Source organism: Rissa tridactyla, chromosome 8 (genome assembly GCF_028500815.1).
Source record: "Rissa tridactyla isolate bRisTri1 chromosome 8, bRisTri1.patW.cur.20221130, whole genome shotgun sequence".
NCBI classification, from domain to species: Eukaryota; Metazoa; Chordata; class Aves; order Charadriiformes; family Laridae; genus Rissa; species Rissa tridactyla.
In genome coordinates, this window is record NC_071473.1 from 17,133,181 (window position 1) to 17,153,933 (window position 20,753).

General features: G+C 56.1%; 1 protein-coding gene across 3 annotated transcripts; it reads left to right on the forward strand.

Annotated features, from left to right (window-relative positions):
* The first annotated feature begins 1,169 nt into the window (after positions 1-1,169).
* Positions 1,170-19,741, forward strand: NLRC3 (NLR family CARD domain containing 3). 3 transcript variants are annotated; one of them, XM_054211047.1, is made up of 20 exons: positions 1,170-1,611; positions 7,161-7,305; positions 7,795-8,055; positions 9,139-10,882; positions 11,136-11,222; positions 11,969-12,052; positions 12,342-12,425; positions 12,941-13,024; positions 13,134-13,217; positions 13,684-13,767; positions 14,722-14,805; positions 15,482-15,565; positions 15,673-15,756; positions 16,020-16,103; positions 16,403-16,486; positions 16,603-16,686; positions 16,921-17,004; positions 17,203-17,286; positions 17,791-17,912; positions 18,489-19,741. In XM_054211047.1, the coding sequence occupies exons 2-19, from the start codon at positions 7,299-7,301 to the stop codon at positions 17,879-17,881; spliced, it is 3,282 nt and encodes a 1,093-aa protein (XP_054067022.1). In that variant the 5' UTR covers positions 1,170-1,611; positions 7,161-7,298; the 3' UTR covers positions 17,882-17,912; positions 18,489-19,741. The 3 variants fall into 3 exon arrangements, with proteins under 3 accessions (XP_054067022.1, XP_054067021.1, XP_054067023.1); XM_054211046.1 differs by having other exon boundaries at positions 17,791-19,741; XM_054211048.1 differs by having other exon boundaries at positions 7,795-7,943; positions 17,791-19,741.
* The last annotated feature ends 1,012 nt before the right edge of the window (positions 19,742-20,753 follow it).

The window sequence follows — 20,753 nt, forward strand, 5'->3', positions numbered from 1 at the left end:
CCAGACTCCTGCTTGTCTCCACCTTTCCTCCCCAAACACCATTCACCACCTGCAGATGATCTGTCTGTGAGCCCAGCCTGTCCCTCACCAGCTCTCCACTGTGAGACCTCCATCATCTCCACCATCATCTCCACCATCAGTCACTGACCACCTCTCAGCTAGACTTGACAAAGGGAAAGATGTGCAATTACCGATTTAGATGCAGCTCCATTAGAGCTACCTGCCAGATACAAACGGACCCCACCAGGGCACGTCTCCTCACGGGATGTGCTATTTTAATGTCTTCCCACCACTGACTGCTGCTTACTCTGACCTCTCCCAAACCACACCATCACCGGGAGCTTTTGGCCAGAAAAACAAGCCTCTGGGCAAAAAACAGACAGCAAAACCCACCGCGGCATGCGATTACCCTGTTATTTTGGTGAGATGCTCTTCCCTTCCTTCCCTGGGCACTGCCCCTCTGCCCCGCGACTACGGAAAGCAGATTTATTTGCCCTGGGTCTCAGCGCTGCTGTGCCATCCTGTCCCATCCGCCTCCAGGGGACCTCTCTGCTCAGCATCTCAGAACTAGTAGGATTTGCCAGTAAAACCTGCTGTAGGATTTACAGATTAAAGTTTTTGTAGAACAAAAATGGAAAACGTCGATCAATCCCACTTGCCTGAGCGGGGCTGGGGAGGTGAGATCCCGCCGGTCCTGCTGCTGCCGGTGGCTCTGGCTCCTCGGGTGCGGACGCAGCGCTCCTTGGTGCCATTGCGATCCACCTCTTTAGAGATAAACTCAGGATTCAAGGAAACGTTCAGCCCTGGCAGAAAGAAAACGGCTTTGGAGGAAGGAAAGTTTATTCCTTGCCCTTTTATTCTACTCGTTCAAGATCATACAACTTGAATTTACCTGTGGAAATGTTTCCATGCACGGCCCAGCAAAGGGCAGAGCTGCCTCTTCCATGGGATCTCCCCAGCGTTCCTGGCGAGCGAGATGGGTACGTAGCAAAACCCCTTGGCTCTCCCAGGCCAGGGTGAGCTCGTGGCTTTATTTTGAGGGAATTCGGTGTAATTTGGACGCTGGGCAGCCTGGTTTTGTGTCTCTCCCTGGAGAAAGCAGCCGTGGCTGGGGAAACGTGCACCGAGCATCCCACCAGCATAGACCCTGCTGTCGGGGGGTCGTGCAGGCTCTGGGCGGTTACCACCCGCTGCTGTTTTTCAGTAGATGATTCGCATCGATTTGCATAGGCAGCAGCTCTGCGCTGACAGGAAGGAAGATCGAGCGAGACCCACGGCGCAGGAAGGGGCGAGGAGCAAACTGAAAGAGAGAAAAAGCCACCGGGCTGGAACCAGCGACGGCGGGCGGCCGGGGAAGCCGGACCCACCTTCTCCAGGTGCTACCCCGAGCATCGCCCCGGCCACTGCATCCCATCGCCTCCGTGGGTCCCCCAGCACCAGGGGCCACCAACCGGAGGGACTCCCGTTTTCTACCTTCAACTTGAGCATCCAGGGGAGGAGGAAGCAAAGCTCCGGGGATAGAGAGCAGCTCGGAGGGGCTCGCCATGATGAGGATGCCCTCCCTGCTCTCCTGCTCCCACGCAGCCCCAGGGAAGGTGGCAGGAAGCCGAGGTAAGGTTTTGGTGGGGCTTCGGAGGAGTACGGGGAGATGGGGAAACGTCGCTTGGCCCTCCCGTGCGGGGATGAGCTGCTGCAGACCCCTTGCTGCCATGGCCATGTGAAATGGAGTCGCTGGGCCAACACGTGGCGGGGTTAGGAGCTGGGCAGTGGTCCTTGGGACGGGCAAGACGTGGCCGACTGCCAGCAGAGCAGGCTGGCATGGCACGGCCACCGGTGCTGGCAGGAGCGGGTGCAGCGGTGCACGGTGCTGAGCTCCAAGTGATGGAGACACGTGTGGGACCTCGTGGGGAACCTAGAACTTGTCACAAATTCCCTCCCCTTGCCTGCTACCACCTGCCCAAACATGTGGGCAGCTGCCCTGCCCGTACAAAGCCTCTCCACCTCGGGCAGCGTCAGCTTTTTCCTCCATGTTAATGCCACTTAACTGAATTCATTCCACTTCAAAACCATCCAAAAAATCCCCCAGCATGTACCACAACTAGAAAAGGATGAGATCAGCGACACACTTGCCCGTGGCACAGAGCAAAAATTGCACTAAAGAGCGAGGCAGGATCCTAGGTCTGTCAGATCTCGAAGCCCAAAGCTGCACCCCCACATCTCCCTTCAGGGACAGGGCTCAGCACGCCTTCCCAGAGCTCTGCCGGAGGGAACAGCAACACCAGGGTCTTCAAAGCTGCAGCTGGGACCTTCTTCGGCCCTTTTTCCTGCAGGGGATCCCCCAGCGCTGCATAGGGCCCAGGGGCGCAGGTCGAGGTGATGGAGCTCAGTGGGGGATGTGTGGCCGTACCCAGTGGCTCTGCACCCAGAGCATGGGCACGGAACCTGGGGTAGGCTTCATCCTGCTGTTATTTAAGCACTTTAAGGTCATTAAGGGCACTAGGTACCCTATAGGTATGGAGATGCTGGGGAGGGGACCAGCTGGAGCACTGGCTGGGTGCTGTTGCCCACTGAGACGTCACCAGCGCCCGGGGTTTGACTGCGGCGTGGAAGGGTTACCTGAGGCCAGACCTTCTCTCTGAAATTAGCTTCGTTTTTAGCTGTTTGGAATCACCTGTAGATTGATCTTTGCTTTTTTCCTGGTGTTGGGACTGGTGGCATTCAGCCCAGGGAGGATCTTTCACGGCTCCTTGCCTCTACAACTCACTATTTAACTCCCGCTGCGTCTAGGCTGTGTTATTCTGGTTGGGGTTTTGGAAAAAAAACCAAACCAAATTGGCACAGGTTAGTTTTGGCATAGGGGGGTCACTCTCTAATTGCAATAAATTTTGCTAGCATTAAACCCAGACCAAAATAAATAAGACTGCATCTGAAAGTCTTACGCAAACTTAGATAAGTGAATTTCCTGCAAATCTGCAAGTTTCATAATTGGGTATAACGTAGAAGATACTTCACCGCTTTGCTTAATTAACGTAAATTAATGATGTGAAATCTTTTCGGTTCTGCCAAAAGGTGGCAGCCTGTATCCTGCCTTCGGGATGCGCTCAACCCATGGGTTGGTGGGGAACGGCTGGAGATGTTGGCTTGGCAAATGTTTCTGCGTGCGGCCTGCTGACCTCCGGCACAGGCTCCAAGTGGGGTGGATATACGGCGGGAGAAAGAAAAAACAAGCTCTGAGGGTGCATTGGTAAAGGAGCCTGAGATTCTCCGGAGGAAACCCAGTGCACCAGGAAGTGGTGGGAAGGTCTGTCAGGGCTGGTTTCTCTCCGTTCCCATGTCCGGGGGAGGGAGAGACGGGGGGGAGATGGGTGCTGCAAACCGCACCGAGAGACATCGCCCCACACCACGGGGCTTTGAGGAACCGGCGGCACCGTGAACCCCGCCGTGGCGGCACATGGAGAAGGCAATGGCTGGGCTGAGGGTTTCTGCATGTTTTGGGGCACAGAGCTGCCCCGGAGCGGGCATTTCTCTGCTCCTTCAGACGCCTCGTTAACAATGCAATTATTAGTTTGTATAAAAAGCTTTAAACCACTAACCACTGCAGATCAGCCTTTTTTCTGACATTTTTCACTTGTGGGTCCCTGCAGCCATCCAGGAGCACTTTGGTACCCATCTAGAGTAGGCATCCTTCAGCCCACCACAGCAGGTCGGGTCCCTGAGGCTCTGCTGGCTGGAGAGCCCTGTGTCCTTTGACGCTGATGGTGAATCTGCCCACAAGCCCCCATGGGCAACGACCACAGATGTCCAACTGCTGAGCTCAATGTCACCCCCGTGCTGCTGGTGGCCACTGTGAGGGCTCCTGGTGCGGGACGGTCCCAAATCCTCAGCAGACTCACAAAGCACAGGGCGATGGATCTGCCTCAGGGATGACGGCTGTCATATGAAAACCAAAGCCACCTCCTGGCAGGAGGAACATCTGAGAGGCCAGGCGGAGCAGAGAGGCAGTAAATATCTCTCATCTCCAGCCACCTTCATGCTGTGGCCATCCCGGGACTGTCCCTTCATCTCGGATCCCCTGGCAAGATGCTTTTGGTCCATGTTGGACTTCCAGGGGCAAAGGTGCATGTCCATAATTAGAGGCAGAGATGAGCAGAAGCAGCTATGTCTGAGTCCGTGTTTCCCAATGTTGATGCCAGGCAGTGTGGACCTTGGAGTAGGACACAGGGTGATGAAAAATGCAGCGGCTGTTCGGTACAGGGTTGTCTGTGCACGTGGTCAGGGACCTTCCAGTGTGGTGGTTGTGGCTCCCAGGCACTGGTGGGTTTGGGGCATAGACTGTCTGCCAACAGGTGTGGTGGGACATGCGGACAATAGGATGTGTGGATGGTGGGACATGGGGATGGTGGGATGTAGGATGAAGCTATTGAAGAACACGTTGACTGAACATCCTTAGATGGGAGGATTTTCCCCTGGGATGAGCTCTTGGACCACAACAGGTGAAAAAAGCATTAATGCCAAGTTCTTTCCACCGAAATCCCCCGTTTCCTTCCCTGGGGTTTGCAGGCACCGTCCATCAGTTCGTCTGGGCAGCCTCCCACTCTCCAGCTTCTTCTCCCGATGCCACGGGGGACGCAGGCAGCAAAGCAAGGCAGACACAAACCATCGCTGGATCGTAGCTTCTCTGGGCACGTGTCCATGCTTGATCCCAGCCAAGCGATAGCTGTAAACCTGGGGCTGAGCTCCCTGCTCGCAGGATGGCCACGGACACCACTTTCCAGTGGTCTTGCAGCAATTCCAGAAGATAACTCATCCCAGCAGCCTTGGGATGGGCTGGGTTGCATCTGGAAGCACCTGGGATCTCTGTAGGGGTTACAGAGATTGGCTTTGGCTGGCTTCTACCCTTCAGACAACTCACGTAAGAGTAGATAACACCCTTCACCCCCCTAGGGTGCAGCCTCCAGCATCGCTGGGTGGTTCTAGAGCTGCACCTGAAACTTTTCTACTGGAAGTAGAAAAAAAAAACAAACCAGCAGCCACTGCATTATTTATTCTGCTGCTTTATGAATTCTGCTGCCTTATTCTCCCGGTCAGATGCCTTGGCACGAGCTGACCCACGAGCTGCTGGTTTCCAGCAGCAGGATCACATTTTGAAGTAGCACCAGAGGAGACCATCAAATAATCTGTGCTGTTAGAGCAGGCTTCCCCCATCAAAGGGGTTTTTCTCGCCAGCCGCGTTGCAGAGGAAAGGCTGCAGGGAACAGCGCTGCAAGCAGCAAAACCCCCCTTTCATTTTGGCTGTGTTCTTGGTTCCACGCCAAACATGAGAGACCCAGGGACTGCTGCGTGCAAATACTTAATTGAACTTTCCAGGCCAGTTAGAGACAAGAAGACATCAAAGGGTAAAAATTTTGTGGGGAATTGCTAGCCGAGCTCCCTTAATTGACGGCATCTTAATTAGCCAGTGCCTGGGGGGTGAAGAGCAAGGCGAGCTCCTGCCGTAGCCCTGCTGCTCCCTCTATGGAAAAAAGGGCTTTGCTGTGGGGCCACCATCAGTGCCAGGGGGAGCGTGGATCTCTGCCACCTCTGAAACCAGGGGATCAGAGCTGGGCAGCCGAGGAAAAGCAGAAGGACTTGAGTTTCCTTCTTGGAGGGAAAAGTTGTGGGTTCAGACCCAGCTACAACAGCACCCGCCGCCCCTACGAGGGCTTGTCCAAACCATCTGGGCAGGTGGAGATGGGCTTTGTCATCCAGCGCCTCTCGGACACTTACCCCACTCCGTAGGATGTGCTGCGAAGGGGTCTCCATGAGAGATCCAGCCAGTGGGGTCTGTGGGGGACCTGTTCCTGGGAGATACTGTGCCTGGTCCTCCCTCCTGCAGCCCAGCCACCATCTGCACAGCTGGGCTACTGCTGGTGGCTGAGCCCTCGTGTTTCTGGTAGGAGAAGTAAACCTGGCAGAAGGACGAGGGGAAGAGTCTGCAAAGGGGATGTCCCAAGCACCTTAACCTTGCGTCATGGACCTAACCATGGACCAGAGCCTCTACCAAGTTTCCCTGGTCAAGCTACATTTGTGCTTTCTTCCTGGAAGAGGTTGGGTTTGACAAAAGAAAGCCATCGTTACCTGGACCTGCTGGGGAGGCTGCACCAAAGCCCCCACAGTGCCCATGTCCCACTCAGGAGAGGGTTTGGGCAAAAGGCAACGCTGCCAAAGGACCTCCTTGCAGTGCCTCTGACAGCCATGCATGGGGGCGATGGCATGGATCTAGAGCATCCTGTAGGCCGGGTGGAGGTGAGGAAAGGATGCCGTGCCAGGACACGGGCCAGGGCACTGGGACACTGCGTTTGCATCACTGCCGTCATCAGACAGCCCCTGGGGCTGGGAAGTTCCCACCTGGACATGGCCAGCTCCTGGAGATGACTTTGGGGCTGGTGGAGAGGCCATAGCACAGTGCCATCTGCTAACGTAGGTGAAGCTGTGAGTACTCTCAGGCGTGGAGGCATCTCCCTCTCCACCTCTGCTCAAAAAACAATTGGACTCGGTGAGCGGATACACTTAAAAATAAAACACCAAACCCTCAGTGTGGTTTGGCAGCAGCTGAGGGGGAGGCAGCAGGTAGATGCTCCTTCTCCAGGCGATGATTCAAGAGTGCTGCAGAAGTGGAGCATCTACAGAGCTCTGCAACAGGATGTGGTGTTGGCCACGCTCAGCAAGCCCTGACGGAGGCTCTGGACGGCGGTGAGGTGGGTTTGAAACCGAAACAGGCTCTTCATCATTCTGTCTGCTGCCCCACAACTTCCTTCACAACACAGAGAAGGAAAGCGCACGAGTGGTTCACAGCCCTGCTGCCCCTCCGGTGACAGCGGTGGCACTGGGTGGCCTGCGGATGTCATCGGGGCATCATCAGGGCAATTAATACAATCACTCTGCCTGAGAAAGGCTCCAGCATAAGTGGTGGTGGTGAAGGCACCAAGTTTGTGGCCCATGAGGTCTGGGCAGAGATGATGGTCCCAGCTCTGCCCCTGCCAGGTCCACAGCGCTGGGCACTCTGGTCTTAGCCAAAAGCTGACGAATGGACCCTTGGCTCAAACAGAGTCAGCACCACATTAGCTTAAGATGGGCTCCCTCCCATGCTGTTCCTCATGCTTTTCCTCTTCTTCCACCAGGAACATGGATAAAGGCTGAGGAGCCTCAACTGATGCTGTGAGCCAGCCAGGGGGCACGGGGCGGTCCATGGGACGGCTGTGCTGCTGCCAACACAGCACTCCTCACCTGGGGATCACCCATGTCACAGGAGGCCTCTGATGGAAGGTGAGTGGTGGCTGGGCAGCTGGAGACCCATCATCTTGGTGGAGTTTCAGATTCAAATATGGGATAAGGTGGGGCAGCAAGGTGTGAGGGCTGACAGCGGTTCCTAGTCCAAGGGCTTGGGGACCGCTGTTCTGGCACAGGGGAACGGCTGTCTCCAAAGATAAATGATCTTGCTCAGACTTTTATGTCTGCATGGGCTTGGTTTCCAGGAGGAAATGTCATTTCATGATTGTGTTCTTCCATTTCTTTGACTCCAATCTCGATAGCTGCTGCCTTGAACAAACATCTCCTAACAAAACAGCCTGCCACAGTTTTGGGATGGCATCATCTCAAGGAGGACTATGGCAGGTCACTCTGGAGGGCTTTAGTGTACCCCCTGCTACCTTCACAGTCAGATGGGGTGCTCCACTGCTGCCTTTCCCCATCACCTCTGAGCAACGTGCCCAGGGCTTGTTTAAGACTCAACTCTCCTGCTCTCTTCTCCTGCAGAGGCTTGGATCAATCGCTACCGCAAGCAGCTGGTGAGGTCCATCTCACCACAGTTCCTGGAGGAGATCATCTGCTACCTGCGGAGGCTGGACCTCCTCACGGCGGAGGAGGCCAGCCGGGCGCAGGAGGCCAGCTCCCTGCCCGAGCAGGTGAGGGCAGTGGTGGACATCCTGGCTGGCAAGGGCAGCTACGCTTCCCAGTCCCTGCAGACCTTCATTGAGACCACCAATTCCCAGCTCTACCTCCACATCACTGTCTATGGTAGGCAGTCCACTTTGGACCCAATGAGGGGTGTCTGCACACATGTCCTGTCTGTGGGCACTTGCTGAAGCACTCCAAGATGTGCACAGAGCTGGGCAGCATTGGCAGCTCCAATGGGAACGTCCATGCAAGTGATGGTGCCATCTCAGGGTCTCCTCTGGGGAAGGACACAGCTAGGGGGTGACAAGGACTCTCTGCCAGGTCTGAGGGACCTTCCTCCAGGTCCCTCACTGCCCTCAGCACATCCCTCTGGGCAAACCCGAGGAGCCATTAGTGTCCTCAATGTCTAGGTCACAAGAGTCACTCCCAGCAGCTGGGCTGGGAACAGGGGGACAGCAGGAGGACGATGGCTGGGCATCCCTGACCCCATCCATTGGTGGCTGCCCCAACTCCAGGCTCTACTTGCAACCCTCTTGCCAGGAGAGGTTTCCCTGATTTTCCTCCTGGTTGGAAGGCTCCAACCTTGGCTGGTGTCTGCTCTGAATCTCTCGCAGCACCATCCACTGCTGGTCCAGCCTTTGCCGGAGGGTTTAAATACTCTGTCCCAGGGGCCGTGGTACCTGAGCCAGGTGAGCAGGACAGCTCCAGAGATGGTCACCAGGTTCAGCCGAGAGTCCAACTCATCAGACAAGTCCATAGTGATGAGGCAGGGCTAAGGTCAAGCTGGGAAGTCAATCCAGAGGTCAGGACCAGGTCCAGCAAGGGCAACCAGGTTAAGACACAGTTCAGTTGTCACCAGGCAAGTGCTGAGCAATGAGGTCCAAGATCAAGGTCCAGAAGAACAAGGTCCCTAGCAGGCACAGGCATGATGGCACTGTAGACAAGTGCTCCTATAACATAGTGTAGGCAGGGGCTGAAGGTGCAGGGCTGAGCTTAAATGGGCTCCTGGACCGATGGGTTAGGCTGGTCAGGGCCATTTCAGCCTTTGAGTGCCCTCTGGGCCCTGGCACATACCTTCCTGCCCGGACGTAAGGGCTCCGTGCAGTTTCCCCTCTGCGTGGGCACGGCAGAAGAGTGAAGCAGCGTCTCTCATTTGCATTTGTGGTTACCATCCTCAACCCCATTTCATTTCTCTCTGTGTAGAACCCATGGTGCAGAAGCACCTGGAGAGCCTCCAAAACTACTACGGGAATGGCTTGGAGACAGGTCCCCTCCAGCGACTCACAAACCTCCTGCTGGTTGAAGGCTTGACTGATATCCAGCAGAAGGAGCATGACATCCTGCAGATTGAAGCCACGAAAGGCCTACGAAATGTATCCAAGAGCATCCCTTTGGAGAAGCTCTTTCTGCCGCTCTCCAAGGTCAGCATCCCACCTCGGATCTCTGTCACCATCGGAGTGGCCGGGATTGGCAAAAGCACACTGGTGAAGCTGTTTGTCTACACCTGGGCAAAGGGGGAGATCAACAAGGACATTGTCTTTGTGCTGCCCCTCACCTTCCGGGAGCTCAACACCTACGAGAAGCTCTCTGCCGAAAGGCTCATCTGCTTGGCGTTCCCTCACATCACCGAGCCCAACTGCATCTCAATGGGAGCCGCTAGGACCCTCCTGATCCTCGACGGCTTGGATGAGTTCAAGACTCCTTTGGATTTTTCCAACACGGTAGTATGCACCGATCCCAAAAAGGAGATCCAGGTGGACAACCTCATCACCAACATTATACGTGGCAACCTGCTGCAGGAGGCTTCTGTCTGGGTCACATCGCGGCCAACAGCAGCCAGCCAAATCCCCGGTGGGCTTGTTGACCGGATGACGGAAATACGAGGTTTCAGAGCGGCAGAGATGAAGGACTTCTTGGACCAGATGTTCCTTGACAACAGAGACTTATCCGGCCAAGTCCTGCATCACATCAGGGCTAACAGGTCATTACATGTCATGTCCACTGTTCCTGGCTTTTGCTGGATTTCTGGCTCCTCAATCGGTTATTACCTAAAAAATAGCACCCATCAATCCCAAGAAACAACCACCATCCCCAAAACCCTATCAGAAATCTATTCCTATTATTTTAAAATGGCTCTGAGCAGCGACTGGGCGGAAAAGCCAAGAGAAACACTCAGGATCGAGCAGGCTGTGAACAACAGCAAGAAGATAGTGGGCAGCCTGGGCAGACTGGCCTTCTATGGGCTGCTCAAAAAGAAATACGTGTTTTACGAGCAGGACATGAAGGCGTATGGCATTGACCTTTCCTTGCTGCAGAGCAGCTTGTGCAGTCGGCTCCTACTCAAAGAAGAGATGCAGTCCTTCACGGCCTACTACTTCTCCCACTTAACCATACAGGAGTTTCTAGCGGCTATTTATTATTACACAGCTGCAAAACGGGCAATATTCGACCTCTTCACGGAGAGCGGGATGTCCTGGCCCAAGTTGGGCTTCCTCAACCACTTCAAGAGTGCTGTTCAGAGGTCGCTGCAGGCAGAGGACAGGCAGCTGGACATCTTTGTGCGTTTCCTCTCTGGGCTCCTCTCCCCGCAGGTGAACAAGCTGCTCTCTGGGTGGCTGCTGGTGAAAGACGAGCACAACAACTTCAGGAGCCAAGCGATCAGCATCCTCCAGGGCTGCCTGAACACAGACTACGTCATCTCCTCGCGGACAGTGAACACCATGCACTGCCTGTATGAAATTCAGCACACGGAGATCGCCAAGACTGTGGAAGAAGCGATGAAGAATGAGAGCTTGGCCGGGATGCTCACCCCCGTGAACTGCTCTGCCCTGGCTTATCTCCTGCAGGTCTCTGACGTCTGCATGGAGGAGACAAACCTCTCCAACTGCCTCACCTACAATGTCTGTAAGAGCCTGCTCTCCCAGCTCCTCTTCTGCCACAGCCTCAGGTGAGTCCTGGTTGGATTGCACCAGGAGAGGCAAGCAGGGACACTGGGCTGTGACTCAAAATTCTGGGTGTCGATGGGAGACGTGGGCCCATCAACATTGTCCCTCAGCAGAGAGATGTCCTGGGGATGGCACTGGGTCAGCTCTGCTTCTGTGTTGAGTTTCTCTATGCAGGCAGATATCACGGGAGGGTAGTCCTTTCTCTACTTTGTTCTCCAAATGCTTGTTTTTGCTCTTTCTTTGTATCTTCTCCAGGCTGGACAATAACCAGTTTAAGGACAACGTGATGGAGCTGCTGGGCAGCGTGCTGAGCGTGAAGGACTGCCAGATCCAGAAGCTCAGGTAGGACCTGGCCCAGGGCAGACAGGCTGTTCCTGGGGATGTAGAGCAAAGCTGGGGGCACCTCAAAGCCAGGGTATGGGTCCTCCAGGAACCTCCAGGTCCTCCAGCCTCCCACTGGCTCCCCAGGGTGCCTAGTGACAAGGACAGCCCCCCATGATCTCCTGCACCCAGATATGATGACCTTACCCTCTGTGTCCTCACGGTGGTGGGGCAGGCTGTCTCGCCCAGCTTTCCTGGGACCACTGCCTCCTCACTGTTCCTAAAAATTTGTCTAGAAATCCATGGGTTATCCCAAAAAAACTGCTTCCCAAGGTCACGGCTGTTTGCTGGACACCCAAGGTTCAGCACAGAGCATCTGATGTATGGAGGGGATGAGCTCCTGACCCCCATGCGGGGAGATGCTTCACCACAGACAGATGGTCCCCACTTTCCCCAACTCCCTCCCCTTCTTCGTGGCTGCACATAGAGTCCCTCATGCTGTGATCGCAGCCCTCTTTTCGTGCCACCAATGAATTTTAAGTTTAGAAACTCGCCTTCCACCCTGCCCTTCTAATCCCCTGCCCGGTGTCCATCCCAGGAGAGCAGACCTCAGAGCATCTACCACTTTGCACGGTTGTACCACAAACCAACCATTCCCCATGGCTTTCCTCTGCTCACCCATCCCAGCTGCACCCTGGAACATGCCAGGGGCCGCCAAAGCCTCTTTATCCCCCTGAAAAACACCCAATTTTTCTTTTTCTGGGCAGCTTGGCAGAAAATCAGATCAGCAACAAGGGAGCCAAAGCACTGGCCAGGTCACTGATGGTGAACAGGAGCCTGACGACACTGGAGTAAGTGTTTGCCCTTTCCCAGCTCCTTCCACTCATGAGTTCCCCACCGGGAACCATTCCCATGGCCGCAGCGGGGCTGGATCCCACTTGGCCTGACCGAGTTGGGGAGGGTCTCCAGCCCCCAAAGCCACCACAGCTCAAGAGGTGAAGGTAACTCTTGTGAGCTGCCGGCCTGATGCTCCTACCTCAGCAGTACCTGCGATTGTGCCACCTGGAAGCATTTGGCTTAAACTGAGCACACACCACTCAGGTTTTGCTAAATTTGACTTTTCTGCCCATCTCGCCCCAGCCTGCGGAGCAACTCCATCGGCCCCACCGGAGCAAAAGCACTGGCCGACGCGCTGAAAAAAAACCAAGTCCTGCTCTCCCTGAAGTAAGTCTCAACTTCTGCAGCACCTCCAGGAGCAGACCCCCAGGACAAGCCCCCTCCTGTCTCATAGAGGGTTTCCCCACCTTAAGGGCCAGCACGTGGGGAGACCCTGAGCAGAAACTGGTTTGGTTGTGCTGGGCAGTGAGCACAAGCATAGCCGGCAGAGACCCAGTGACCGCGGCCTGGGACAGAGATGTTGGGACCCTCCTGCCTCTCAGCTTCAGTGGGTCCAGGTTGAGGTTGAGGTTGAAGGTCCAGGTTGAGATCTAGGGTCTGGGTCGAGGGTCCAGGTCCAGGCTGAAGTCAAGGGTCCGGGTCCATGTCCATGTCCATCCCTCACGTGGGAGCTCACAGTATGCTGGCACATGGGAGGAAGCATCTCCCATGGCAGAGGAGAGAGGGAGAGCCCTGGGCAGGGATGCTCGGAAGCCAGGCATCCTTCTCACGCCAGAGATGGGGGTAAGCAAATGCCAGGGCAGATGATCACCGCGCATGGCTTTACTCCTCTCTTCTCGCAGCCTGCAGCACAACACCATCAAGGAGGACGGTGCCACCTTCCTGGCCGAGGCCTTGGTGACCAACCGCACGCTGACGACCCTGCAGTGAGTGACCGGGACCTGCTGTCCCTGCTCCCAGCTACCCAGTAGACCGAGGTGCCACTGGCAGAGATGTGGCACCCCATATTCATGGATGCCTTCCTCACCTTTGCAGCCTGCAGAAAAACGCCATCGGAGCCCACGGTGCCAGGAAGATAGCGGAGGCGCTGAAGCAGAACTGCAGCCTGAAGGAGCTGACGTAAGAGCAGCATGAGGTGGAGGGATGGTGATGCCAGCGTCACGTCTCCAGGACAGAGCGATGGGCAGGGGGCTGGGCCACGCAAAGCGGGCAGGACAGGCTCTGCTAGCTTTGCCCAAGGGGGTTGGCGTGGGTGGAGGGGGGCAAGGACCGCAGAGCTGCTTTGGGAGCGACCCTTCGGAGATGCTCTCCAGGGATGCAGGGAGCCATGTAAAGAACGGAGAGGCCAAGCCTGCCCTCTGGCAGAGGCAAATGGCAGGTCTCCAGGCCCTGTGGATACATTAAAAGCTATTTCAGCTCAACATACAAGAATAAAAGTGTGGGGAGGTTGGAAATGAGACTGCAGCAAGTTCATACTTATTGCTGGAGCAGAAAGAGCCTGAGGGAGATGAATCCTTTGCGGACAGATCTAAGCTGGTTGCAGCGTGGCTGCCAGTAACGCCTGCTCTTCCTCTTGTGTCTTAAGACTCTCCAGCAACTCCGTAGGAGACAACGGTTCGGTTGCCTTGGCTGACGCTCTGAAGGTGAACCACAGTCTGCAAAGCCTTGAGTAAGTCATAGAACCATAGGATGGTTTGGGTTGGAAGGGACCTTAAAGCCCACCCAGTGCCACCCCCTGCCCTGGGCAGGGACACCTCCCACCAGAGCAGGTTGCTCAAAGCGCCGTCCAGCCTGGTCTTGAACACTTCTGTCCCCACTCCACACCTGGTCTCCTTCTTGCCCAGCAGAGCCCAGTCCAGCCTCCTCACTCCAGCAGCACCTCCCACCCTCTCCAGGCTCCCTCCCTTGCCTCCAGAACCCCTTGTATTACCCCAGATCCTCCTCACATCTCTCCCATCCCATGTTCCCTGGAGGGGCAGGAGGCTGTGGGTGCTCCGTGTGGGCTGGCAGCAGCCCCACGCAACACTGGCAGCGGCTGAGGTGGCACTGCCTTCACCAAGGCAGCGCTCAAGGAGTTAATCCTCAACCTCGATGATGACTTTTTTTTCTGCTTTTGGAGGATACTGGTGGCTTTAGGTCTTCTCTCACTCAAAAGTGATGGGAATTGGCTAATGAGGAAGGTAATGGGCTGGGGACTGGCAGAGTCAGGGTGGGATGGCGTGACCTTCACCTCCCTTGGGAACGGCAGCCAGGAACCATTCCTCCCACTCAGAGCAGAGGGATGATTGCTCCTGGGGACAAGCTGCTGTGCCTTGTGTCCAAAGACTGCAGAAACTGCATCCCCAGCTGAGCCGGCAGCCGCGGTGACAACCATCTGGGGACATGTCTGCCTTGATGCCAGCAAATCGCATCACCTCTGCTTGGTGGGGCTGGTGCTCAAGGAGATGCTGATCCTGGTCTGGCTGCTCATAATGGTGGCCCTTTAGCTTCAGCTCCCCTGTCTCCTGTGGCTGGGAGATGCCTGTTTCGCAGTGAAATGGGCACTTTTCACCCCAAACACGACCCCGCAGCCTACCTGCGATGCCGAGTCCCCCGTCCTCATGCCCTGCCCTGTTTGTTTCAGTCTCCAGAGCAACTCCATCAGCAGCACTGGGGTCACTGCGCTGACAGCAGCTCTCTGCTCCAACAAGGGACTCATCAACCTCAAGTAAGTGACAGTCCCTCTGGCCACCCTCGCCAAAAGCTGCTGCTGGGACACAGGATGCGCGGACTTTTCTTTGTGCCTGGTTGTTTCCACAAGTGCCCTGGGATGCTGAAAGCAGCCTCTGTCCCTTCTCTGTCAGCGAGCATCTTCATCGTTAGCTTTCTCCCCTTGGGACAGTATCGGTTCAGCCATGCCTGGCAATGAAACGATGGCAGCAGGGATGGGAGGCTGGGAAAAAGCCCCGATGGCATCGGTGCTCACAGCTGTAGGATGCACAGGGAACGGAGATGTTGGGAATGGAGACCCAGATGCAGATGGGATTGCAGTGAATGGAGATCCAGATGCTGACGGGGATGCAGATGCTGATGGGGATGCAGGGAATGAAGATACAGATGCTGATGGAGATGCAGAGAATGGAGATCCAGATGCTGATGGGGATGCAGATGCTGATGGGAGATGCAGGGAACTGAGATGCTGATGGGGATACAGGGAATGGAGACCCAGATGCTGATGGGGCTGCAGATGCTGATGGAGTTGCAGATGCTGATGGGGGTGCAAGTCAGACTGTTGCCTGTTGCAATAGATGGCCTCAGCCTGAGTGGGGTGGGATGAGGGGGGCTGCAGGGGAGCAGCCGAAGTCCTGCCTTGGTTGCTCCTTCCAGCCCATGTCTTTCCCCAGCCTGCGGGAGAACTCCATCAGCAAGGAGGGGGGCCCCGCCATCGCCCGTGCCCTGCGGACCAACAGCACCCTTAGGAAGCTGGAGTAAGTGCCATGGGTCCCAGGAGGGCACCCACACCGCTGTGCAGTGTTGCTGGAGTTGTCCCAAACTCTGTGTGCATGACTTGTGTCCCCTGTCCCCTCCCCTCTAGCTTAGCGGCGAACCTGCTGTACGACGAAGGCGGCAAGGCCATTGCTTTAGCGATGAAAGAGAACCGGGCGCTCACGTCCCTCCAGTGAGTTTTCCCTTGGACCTGGCTGGTTTTGAAGCCCCTTGTGTGGATGTGAGGCAGGGACACTGCTCCTGGGCCTCAGCTCCTCCAGGCTGTGAGATCAGGTCATCCTTCCACGGGAGGCATGCTGTGCCATCCTGGATGGACCCGTGGGTCACCTCCCATGCCTCCGTCATGCTGGATGGGAGCAGATGGGTGCTGACCCTGCAGGGATCAGGGCATCCTCGCAGCCCCAGACTTCATCTCCTGTTTTCTCCTGTTTGCAGCTTGCAGTGGAACTTCATCCAAGCAAAAGCTGCCACAGCCTTGGCACAAGCACTACAGTCCAACGGCAGCCTGGCCAGCCTTGAGTAAGTGGGGACACAGGTGGACAGGTCCTGGGCAGCATCTTCCTACTGGAACCTGCCCAAGACTCTGCCCTCATGCTACTCCAGGGGAGGTGGCTTTGCCTGCTGCCTCCTCCATGGGCTCCAGTCCATCCTGTGTCCCCATTGCATGTCCCTGGCCTGGGGATGCTGTAAGAGCATGGTGGTCCAGGGACATCCCAAGCCGTTTGGGAAAGCCTGGCACACTGTGCCCTGTGCTCGCTGCCCCTCGCCCTGCTCCCAGTGCCTGGGCCTTGGGCAGACGCAGCACGTGTGTGTCTTAGCTTGCAGGAGAATGCCATCGGAGATGAGGGAATGGCTGCCCTCTCCGCTGCACTGAAGGTCAACACAACCCTGGCAGATCTCCAGTGAGTATCCAGGCTGTGGCGGGGCCCTGGCATCGCAGTCTGTCTAATTAGATTCTCTAATTAGCACACCACGGCCACCTCATGACATGCGCTGAAGAGTCCTTGTTCTCTTGCAGCCTGCAGGTAGCTTCAGTTGAAGCAGCTGGTGCCCAAGCCCTGGCAGAAGCCTTGATGGTCAACAAGAGCCTGCAGATCTTGGAGTAAGTGATTGGGGCCACCAAGTCCCCCTGGTGCGACACCACTCCCTGGGGGCGTCTGTGACCTTGGTCCTTAGCTTAGCACCGCTTCCACCCTTGCAACGTGTCCTACCAGACTTGGTTGCCTGTCCCTTGACTCGTTGGTGTGGGGCCACCTCTCCCAACTCCTCCTCCCGCCCATAGACAGCACGCAGCTGTCCTGGGCTGTCCTTCCTCACCACCAGCCTTCCTCCACAGCTTGCGGGGAAACTCCATTGGTGTGGCAGGGGCCAAGGCGATGGCCAACGCGCTGAGGGTGAACCGCAGCCTCCGCCGGCTCAAGTAAGTATCCCACTCCCTGGGGTGGCAGCCAGAAAGTGCCTCTCCAGATCTTCCAGCAAGGGGATGGCCAGGCCAGCAGCTCTCAGTGGGGTGAACCCCTGAGGAGCTGGTGGCTTTTTGTGATGCCCACGACATGCATTGCCTCCTGGTCGCCACATCTCCCTGGCCGGTGCTTTCTGACCCTCTCACCTCCCGCAGTCTGCAGGAAAACTCCCTGGGCATGGATGGAGCCATCTGCATCGCCACTGCTCTGAAGGGCAACCACGGCCTCACCTACGTGAAGTAAGTGGCTGCTGAGCTGGACATTAAGGGCAGGGACAGGGGACACCATGGGAACCATCAAGGGACCTTCCCCACCACTGGCACAGCCCATTCCTGGCCGCCCTTCGGGGACCTCTCCAATGGGGCAGGGGGTAAGGGCACCCTGTGCTGCTCCCATTCCCCCTCAGCCACCATCCCCACACAGCTCCAGACCCCACAGCTCCTCTCTGGGGACTCCTCTGGGGCAAAGAACCACCCCAGAAGCCACAAACTCCCCAAAATATCACAGGGATGGGATAGCTCAGCCCCTCCAGCTTCCCAGGGGCTTTCTCCACCTTCTCACCTGGCTGCCTCTGGGCTCTCAAACCCAGAGTCTCCTGTGACCGAGCTCCCAGCAAGAGGTCCTGGATGGTGTAGGGAGGGCGCAGAGGATGCTGGTGCAAAGCTGGGGAACATCTCTTGTACCACCAAGGATCCTGCTTTGCCTCATGTCCAAGCCTGAACTCCTCTTTTCCTTGCTCCCAGCCTGCAGGGGAACCGCATCGGCCAGTCGGGAGCCAAGATGATCTCCGACGCTATCCGGACAAACTCACCCGACTGCATTGTGGACGTGTGAGGGAGCTTCGCCGCAGCGAGGAGGTGGCCTGGTGGGTCCCTTTGGCCAGCGTGCCTCTGCAGGGAGCTGCTCGGTCCTCCACCCCCCCGTCTCAGGGAGGAGAGCTGGGGCAAGGATAGCTCCTGAGCTCCCCAGCACAGCCCAGGAGGACCTGGGGCCTCTGGCTCAGCACTGCAGGAGGGTCAAGACTCACTGGTGTTAAAAGCTGGGGGATGTGCAACCACATCCCTGTTCATCCAGGCTCTGGGGGACCTTCAAGGAATGGGCGAAATGCAAAAAGAAGGGAGGAGGGGACAGATCCCACATCCTTCTTGTTTTCGTGGGTGACTCACCTGCCACCGCTTGTGGCAGCGACCCCCTCCGGTGATCTCTGTGGGGTTACAGCGCTGTGCTCAGAGCCTGCCCCAGACCCGGTGCATCCTGACCACCCCGGAGCTCTGCTTTCCTCCCAGCCCAAGTCACTGCGGACAAACCTTGCAGCACCCCAGTCGGGGTCCCAGCACTCTGCTCCAGCTCTTCTCCCCCTAGTTCTGGCAGGGATCCCAGGAGAAGCAGGTGAAACATGGGCAGGATTCACAGCAGCCCCTTCTCACCTGGCTACCTACAGCCCTGCAGGCTGCCCTTGACATCCCAGAGAGAGACGAGAGGTTTGCCGTCTCCTTGCTCCGATGAGAGTGGTGCTCTGGACCTGGGCACTTCAGTGTTTTGCCATGCCTTCGATAACAGGTTGGTGCTGGCCCAGCATGCCTGAAGTGTTTGGTAGTGCCGTTCTCTATCAAAGAGAGAGACATCCCAAGGCACAGGAGTGGAACCATCTAGAATGACCTTGGGAAACAAAGAGCCCTCAGGAGAACGGGAGGAGGAGGAGTGGGAGGGTGAACGTGAGAGGAACAGCACTGCACAAGGATGGGCCATCTCCAGCATGTGCATCTCGGTGCCACACCAGGACTGCCTTGTTGCGAAGTTCTGCCTCTCCAGTATAGGCTGAACTTCTTGGGTCTCCTGCTACTGTCATTGGTGACAAGCTGTGTGACCTTGGGACGTGTCTTCCCAACGTCCCAGCCGCAGGCAGGGTCCTTCCCTAGCAGGTCACCTGTTGGGCAGACGGCTGCTGAAAGCAAAGGTGCCAGGTGATGCCCTCGTGTACGTGGCAGAGACCCAGTGACTCTCCAGAAGGTGCCAGATTTGCAGGTGGACCGGTAGCCAAACTACGAAACCTCCCTAGTGCCCCCTCCAGCCACTGCCCCCGAGCCAGAGCCCACCCTGAGCCACGCTGCTGCTGCAGTCAGGGACCTCTGTGGGCTGATCTTGGAGAAACACTGGGCTGAGCTGTGTGATATGTACATACTCAGAAATAAACTGGTTCCTAGCTGAGAAGATGCCTTGTGCTGCCTTCCTCTCTTGGCTGTAGATCATTACCTGTGACACTTGGGGTGCCCTGCGCTCCGCTGTCCCGGCTGCAGACCCCATGCCCTGTACTGGCATGACAAGAGGGCTCACAGCTTTTCCACGACGTGTCAGGGGCCGGCGCATGCTCTCCTACAGGATACGGTGACACTGAGTGTCACCTACCTCTTTCACCATTATTTCAGGGCAGACTCCGGTCCAGCTCTGCCCAAAGCCTGTGTCTAACCCTGAGCTGAAACACCACCTGAAACACCTATGGAGAGAGCCATCAACAACCCCGAGCCAGCCCTCATTCCCTGGAGCTCCAAGAAACCGGGGCTTAACAACAATTTGAAATACATTTAATTCATCTGCACGCATACGCACACACCTAGCTGTACACAAACACTCCTGAGCTGAAAGCACCAAGTGCTCCGAGGGTGGCTGTTAAAGGCGTCTGCTCTTCAAGCCAGGTACGAGAAGCTGCAATGCAAATCACGGCTACCCCAAAATCCGGCCGGCTCTGCTGAAAGGCTAGGTGGCAGTGCTGCCTGAGGAGGATCTGGTTCTGAGCACACAAGGTATTAAGTCAGCTTTCCATTTTGGCCTAAAATATAGGAAATAACACAGAAAACTGTGACTCTGAAACTGCAGACTTGGAGACTGGGCCCAACCTCGTGGGAAATCCCTCTCATGGCTCAGATATATCTCAACACACAGGGAGGACCACAAGAGATTCCCTGAGTAACATGGAAAAAATGTTTTAAGAACAGAGCCAAAAATCAGGACATTCTCGTCCCTTGGGAGAGGGATGCGGGGAGCACACGCACTTTCTCACTGGCTGTCGCAGTACCACCTCACTGGCGTCGCAGCAGGTATCCAGCACTAAGAACACCGTCTTCTGCGTCCGCTTTCTTTGAAGTGAGGTGCAAAATGCCAATTAGCTTTACAGCATGCAAGGAAGTGTCCTATCTGTCAGCCGGCTCAGCTCAAGCCTGTACGATTGTGTGCATTTCAGCACATCACCACACTCACGTTTATCCCAGTTCTACACAAAACCTGCGCTGTATTTACCTGCAAACTTTTGTCCCACCTTGACGTGACGTTTCAAGCTCTGAGCTCTGCTGATAGGGAACTGCCCTTGGGCGGGAAGGTTCCACCCTTGGGGCCAGAGACAAGGAGAGACAAATAAGCTCTCAGTTTTTCAAGTAACTCACATGTACTCCTTCCTTCAGCACAATAATGGAGGGGCTGGACCTGACTCTAGACTTCAGATGGGGCGGGAAAAGTACTTTGCTGATGTGAAAAAAGGAAGGGCAGGAAAACAGCCTCGGCTCCTGTCTGCCCTGATGAACACACACCAAAATGAATTCTTCTAATCAAGCACTGATTTCTGCTCCTGTGAAGACAAATTGTGAGGCTAAAGCAGAGCTAAAAGACAAGAGGCAACACACCAGACAAACTTCAGCTTTTGGGTTCACCTGAA

Excerpts from the sequence above, each read along its gene's own strand:
- NLRC3 (XM_054211046.1), top strand. Across the intron at positions 15,757-16,019 it reads CGGGCGCTCACGTCCCTCCA|CTTGCAGTGGAACTTCATCC; the intron begins GTGAGTTTTCCC and ends TCCTGTTTGCAG. Across the intron at positions 16,487-16,602 it reads ACAACCCTGGCAGATCTCCA|CCTGCAGGTAGCTTCAGTTG; the intron begins GTGAGTATCCAG and ends GTTCTCTTGCAG.